The 6,664-nt window shown below is 37.9% G+C and overlaps 1 protein-coding gene across 1 annotated transcript in view; it reads left to right on the forward strand.

Annotated features, from left to right (window-relative positions):
• The window catches only part of HERC1 (HECT and RLD domain containing E3 ubiquitin protein ligase family member 1), an 86,573-nt gene that overhangs the window by 38,329 nt on the left and 41,580 nt on the right, over window positions 1-6,664 (forward strand). The window contains exons 29-36 of the mRNA XM_009886687.1: window positions 871-1,064; window positions 1,756-1,911; window positions 2,145-2,251; window positions 2,493-2,603; window positions 2,685-2,861; window positions 3,826-4,065; window positions 4,294-4,377; window positions 5,451-5,971. Of these exons, the coding sequence (XP_009884989.1) occupies window positions 871-1,064; window positions 1,756-1,911; window positions 2,145-2,251; window positions 2,493-2,603; window positions 2,685-2,861; window positions 3,826-4,065; window positions 4,294-4,377; window positions 5,451-5,971 (1,590 nt within the window). The remainder of the gene's footprint in view (window positions 1-870; window positions 1,065-1,755; window positions 1,912-2,144; window positions 2,252-2,492; window positions 2,604-2,684; window positions 2,862-3,825; window positions 4,066-4,293; window positions 4,378-5,450; window positions 5,972-6,664) is intronic.

Here is a 6,664-nt window from a genome sequence, read left to right on the forward strand (position 1 = left end):
TGATAAATATTTTTAAATTGTAGATAAGGAGTTTGGACCAGAATAGTTAGAACTTTATGGTCTCTAAATATTGTATTCTAGTATTCCCCATTTTTCTAATTTGGCTTTGTATCTAGATTTGTTCAGTTGATATGATGAGGCTTTCTGTTGTTGTGTAAAAGTGATACCAATAATGTGATAGGAGTTATTCTGAGCAGTACACTGTGCTTTTTTTTTCAGAATATAAAGTAATTTTCTGAGAAATACTGGCCTCTGCTAGACCAGGGAATAGCATCTAAAATCCTATCAACACTTAAATATTTAGTTCAACCCAGTAAAGACAAAAACAGTGGAGAAAGTATTTTCTATTTAGAGCAAGAGTGTTATTTAATATTCAGTGCATGCTTCTTCGTTTCGGTGTTTGTACAACACATTGCATTTACCTGCCAAATTAGTTCTGTAAAAAAACAAGCAAAAAACAAACAAACAAACAAAAAACCCCCCAACCAACCAATCAAAAAACCCAGTAACCCCACACCAAAAAATACCCCCAAACCAACAGACGTGCCAACTTTAGAAGTTGCAGCGGGATTATATTTAATTGACTAACTTGTTCTTTTTCCCCTAGGAAGGACTGGAAACTTATCCTTTGATTCCAAAGATTGGGCAGTTTTAAAGTGTCTTAAAAATAGGGTTCAAATAAGAATAATTTGCCAAGCATGTGGTGGAGGATGAGGAAAAGTAACCTGCTGCAACAGAATGAATTAGAATGAGTGCTGCGTTAGGCCCAGTGTCACTTGCACTGAGTTTATAGTTGTGTCTTTTATGTTATGTTCCTCGGATCAGCTCTCAAATACTCTTACGTTTTCTTTTGTGTGTGTGTGTGTATAGAACCTATGCTGACAAACTGAGCCCAAAGGTGGTCCAGTCTTTGCTGGATTTATTATGCAGTCAGCTGAAGAACTTGTTATCACAGGCTGGTGTGATGCTTATGGCTTCCTTTGGAGAAGGGGAAGGTGAGGAAGATGAAGTAGAATCAAAAAAGGCAGATTCAAATGGGGATAATGAGAAGAGAGACTTCAGAGGTAATTATCTTGCATCATTTCTGTTACAATTTTGAAATACCAGAAAGCTTAATAAAAGAAACCACTGAATGCTGGGGCCCTTACCCACTCTACTGTATTGATTATTGTTGGGCCATTCTTAACTCTGTAAATGAGATTAACTAAAGTCATCAAGTAATTTTGTGCTCAGTTCGGATTTATATAGGCTTGATACATAAATCAATTTAAAGGTAGGAGCAGGCTGAGAATAAGAATTACTCCACCTGGTTTGGAATTAGGAGGAGAATACTGTTTTCCTCAAAAAATTAGTTATTGGTAATAGTGGTTTTTATAAATGCAGTCATAGAAATGTAATTATCTGAGTTTCAAACTGCAAATAAGGTGTTTTAATTTTATCTTTGTTTCTCACTATCATAATCTATTTTTCATTGGCAATAAATTAAATTAATCTTCCCCAAGTTGAGTGTGTTTCGCCTGTGATGGTAATTGGTAAGCGAGCTCACTACTCTTACCTTGACCCATAAACTTTGCATGTTATTTTCCGCCTCTGTCTTGCTGAGGAGCAGAAGTGAGAGAGCAGCTCGATGGGCACTTATCAGCCATCCATCATGTAATAACTGATCATTGTATTTTTACTTACAGAACAGTTTGTTGCAGGTAAGAAGGACTGCTAATAAGGTTGTAAATAAAAACCTTTAATTTAACTTCCTAGCTGCCCTCCGAAAGCAACATGCAGCAGAATTGCACTTGGGAGACTTTCTTGTTTTCCTACGTAGAGTTGTGTCTTCAAAAGCAATTCAGTCAAAAATGGCATCTCCAAAGTGGACAGAAGTACTGCTTAACATTGCTTCTCAGAAGTGTTGCTCAGGTATGATCTTTTCCAAATGTGCTCAACGATTGCTTGCATTTCTGTAGTTCAGTTCCTAAAAATAGGTCTTGTTAAAACATGTGTTACATAGTAAACAACTGAAACTAACTTTAGTGGAAGTACACAAGTTACACTTTGGAGAATTGTGCCCTGGTGGCATGCAGCTGGCATCATAGGTGCGTGCCTGATGCAGGAGTCACTTTCAGATTAATAACGTACTGTTCCATCTTTAGGAGTTCCCTTGGTTGGCAATTTGAGGACTAGACTTCTTGCACTTCATGTACTGGAAGCTGTATTACCTGCTTGTGAATCTGGTGTTGAGGACGATCAGATGGCTCAGGTCTTTATATTTTGTTAAAAACTTTTACACCTGTTTCTTCAAAAAGTCTCATTAAACTTTTAAATGTTTCATAGGTTTGTTCAGAATCCAAATCAAGTGAGGATCAGTGTAGATATCTGCTTATCTAAGAGCAATAAATATTTTGACATTTATACCTACAAAGCAATGTAAACCAATATAATATTATTAGTTGTCCTCATCTTGGATTCAAAACGATCTGAATTATATTCTAATACACCAGGTGGTTGAACGATTATTCTCACTTCTGTCTGACTGCATGTGGGAGACTCCAATAGCCCAGGCTAAACATGCGATTCAAATAAAGGAGAAAGAACAAGAAATGAAGCTACAGGTAATGATGCTTTTACTTTCTCTCTTGACTGAATGCAACTGAGTTACATTTACCACAGGTATTTTGTCCTATTTCTGATAGAAGCAAGGAGAGTCTGAAGATGAAGATGAGAATCTTCCCATACAGGAAGTGTCCTTTGATCCTGAGAAAGCTCAGTGCTGCATCGTGGAGAATGGGCAGATTCTAACTCATGGAAGTGGAGGTAAAGGATATGGCTTAGCATCCACTGGAGTTACTTCTGGGTGTTACCAGTGGAAGGTAGGTTGCATAAAAGTCTATTTCTTAACTTCTCTTACTTTATTTTGGAAATATACTATGATTTATAAACAACAGCTGCCTGTGTTTTTTTTCCTTATGACAACATTCTGAAGTAAATGGCATTTTGGCAGTGTTCGATTTATGGTTGTACTCAATGGGTCTTTTCCAACCTGAATGATTCTATGACTCTCAATCCAAAGTGAAGAGTTTATGGCTGCTTTTGAGGACTGCCATTTGGGTATTTCAGTACACAGATTGGAGACTGTGAATATGTGTTGCATATTTGTAGAGGTGATGATATTTGTCCCCAAGATCCATAGTCAGCATAAATGTGCATTGGCTTGCAAGAGTTACCTACTGAAATATGTAGATTTTGAATTTTTTCTTTAGAAAAACACTTCGCGAAACATTTTGTTTTCTTGCAAAATACACATCAGTCTGTCTGACTGGCAAGACCAGCTTTTAATACATCATCTAGAGTGATTTTTTGGGGGAATATAGATACATACATAGTTGTAGTCCTTGTTAGTACCCTCTTTGAGCATAACACTTTTACTTCTTTTTTTTATTTTAATCTGTGTAAGTCACCCACTGTGAACGTGAGGAGTCAAACTTATTTATTTCTGTAATGTTACTTTTAGCACTTGTAACCCAACTTCGGGGTGTGTACGTTTTGAGCCTGGAAAAAGCACAACTTCTTTATGTACTTACATACGGATTTCTTAATTACTTGTAGGTTAAGTTTAAATGACTTGTTAATGACTGACCTTATACACCAAGATGTGATTTTAGAGGTAGCGCATGATTTTAGCTTATTATTTTTTATTTGTTAAAAGCATCTGAGTGAAACAGTTAAAAGTATACATAAATATGAGTAAGGTAAATTTTCATTGCTTTACTGTATTAAAATGTATATTCTTGACTTTTTGCCTTGTTTGTTTGTTTGTTTTGTTTTGCCTGCTAGTTCTACATTGTGAAGGAGAATCGAGGCAATGAAGGCACATGTGTAGGAGTTTCCCGATGGCCAGTACATGATTTTAACCATCGCACTACCTCAGATATGTGGCTATATAGAGCCTATAGTGGTAACCTTTATCACAATGGAGAACAAACTTTGACTCTGTCCAGCTTTACCCAAGGAGATTTCATCACGTGTGTATTAGATATGGAAGCAAGAACTATTTCCTTTGGTAAAAATGGAGAGGTATTTAACATCAATTGTTGGGTTTTTTTGGTGGGTTGTGTTGGGTTGGTTTTTTTTGCAACAGTAATTTGCCATGGATATTTTATGTAAAGCTAAGCATGATAGTTAAGACACATGACCGTTTCAGTACTTACAAGAATTGTAATACAGGTATAACTTTGTCATGTTTCATATTTTTGCTTGTTAATGTGTTCTAAGTTTGGGGGTTTGGTTTTGTTTTTTAACTAGGAGCCAAAACTAGCTTTTGAAGATGTGGATGCGGCAGAATTATACCCTTGTGTTATGTTCTATAGCAGTAATCCAGGAGAAAAGGTAACTTAAATGTTCATCTGCATAGATGTACTGGGTTTGGGTGGGATAAAGTCAATATTCTTCATAACAGCCCTTGTGGTGCTATGTTTTGGATTTATAACCAAAACAGTGTTGATAATGCACGGTGTTTTAGCTATTGCTGAACAGCATTTACACAGCATCAAGGCTTCCTCGGTTTCTCGCTCCATCCCTCCCAACAAGTAGGTTGGGCGTGGGCAAGAGGCTGGGAGGAAATGCAGCCGGTCACTCACTTAAAGTGATGAAAGGGGTATTCCATGCGACGTAACATCACGTGCAGCAATAAAACTGCAGGGAGGCTTGCCAGTGGGTTCTGTTGCTTGGGGATTGTCTGGGCATCAGTCAGCTGGTGGTAAGGGATTGCATTTTGCATCATTTGTTTTTCTTAGTTTTGTTTTATTTTGTCTTTTTTTTCCCATGAATTTTCTTACTTTTGCCCTTCTGATTCTCTTCCCCATTCTGCTGGAGGGGAGTGATCAAGTGGCTGTGTGGGACTTAGCTGCCTTACCAGGGTTAACCCTCAGCGATAGGTCATACGTTTATCCTTTCCCTTCTGTTCTCCTCTGTGTCTGTGTTATGGATGTTGGGTTTTCTGGGGGCTGGAGGTGGTATTAAACAAGTGCTAAGAACGTCACTGATTATTCATTTTGGTTTATGACATACATAGTACTACATTACTTGCACACTAGGTAGACTTTTCATAAATTCTTACATTTTAAATTTACAATAGATTGTACAATATATTTTATTATTTAGAATTCTTTTACAGACAGTGTTCTACACACAGAATTGCATTCCCCAGAAACTAAGGAGAATGTAGTATTAGGAATTCCAGGTAGTCTTATGTGAGAAACCATGAACTGTTTTAATTTCAGCATCCTTGAGTTTGAAGGGATGCAGGTTTTGATAAACGTTAAGGTGGATTTCCTGGGGATCCCAAGCAAAAATGACAATGCAAGTAATTTTTTTCTATTCAGCAGGACTGTGTTTATAAAATGAGCTTCTTCAGGTATGTTGAGAAGATAACTTATAAGCTGTTTTCTTTAAACATTTAGGTGAAAATCTGTGATATGCAGATGCGTGGTACACCAAGAGATTTGCTACCTGGTGACCCCATCTGTAGTCCTGTTGCTACAGTGCTGGCAGAAGCCACTATCCAACTCATTCGTATCCTTCATCGCACAGACCGTTGGACACACTGCATCAATAAAAAAATGATGGAAAGACTGAATAAAATCAAAACATGTCTTAAAGAAGCAGGCCAAAAGCTGAAGAAAAGTCGCTCAATTCAAAGTCGAGAAGAGAATGAGGTGAGAGAGGAGAAAGAAAATAAAGAGGAGGAGAAGAGCAAACACAGTAGGCATGGTCTGGCTGACCTCTCAGAACTGCAGTTGAAGATGCTCTGTGTGGAAGTGTGGCCTGTTCTAGCAGTAATTGGTGGAGTTGATGCTGGTCTTAGAGTTGGAGGTCGATGTGTACACAAGCAAACTGGACGTCATGCCACCTTGCTTGGAGTAGTGAAGGAAGGCAGTACATCTGCCAAGGTCCAGTGGGACGAAGCAGAGATTACTATCAGGTATGGTATGCTCATTTCCTACACTTGTCACAATCTAGCGGTGTTTTGTGCTTGGAAATTGTCATAAGTAACATGCGTTTTACATTAGTCACGCTGAACAATGATGTTAAGCTTAGACTTAAAAATTTGGCTTTTTAAAACAAACAAATATTATGAGTTAAATTTTTATGTTACCTAGTAATAAAATACCTTGTGTATCAAAAATACATTCGATAGTTTTGAATTGATGAGCATCATTGGTCTGCATTAGATTTGGCCTCTAGGTTTCACAGCTGGGATGTGACCAGCTTGCCAGTTTTCCTAGATTTGAAGTGGGCGTTGCTTGTTTTAGAATTGGTATGTATTGGCTAACTAAAACATTATTACTGTCTTAATTTACTACAGCTTCTTGGTTATGTCTGTAAAGAACACAGATTTTTACTGGGGGTTAGTGCGTGCTTTTGTTGTAAATGGTGAACCTGGTTCTGAAGAGAGACCTGATTGGGTTTGTCAGAGTTGAGAACAGGCGTCTTTGCTGCATTGTCATTCCCTTCTTAGGAGACTGGAAATTGGTCTGTGGGGCTGGAGGAGTGGTCAAGGTCAGGAGAAGGGAGGATTCTCTCTTCTCAATGGTGGGTTGGATGATGGTATTCAAATTAATGCTGCCTCGAAGTAGTGTTTCTTCGTTCTCTGACCTGCCTTAGAGAGCTACAG

This window comes from Charadrius vociferus, unplaced genomic scaffold, assembly GCF_000708025.1.
Source record: "Charadrius vociferus isolate BGI_N301 unplaced genomic scaffold, ASM70802v2 scaffold356, whole genome shotgun sequence".
NCBI classification, from domain to species: domain Eukaryota; kingdom Metazoa; phylum Chordata; class Aves; order Charadriiformes; family Charadriidae; genus Charadrius; species Charadrius vociferus.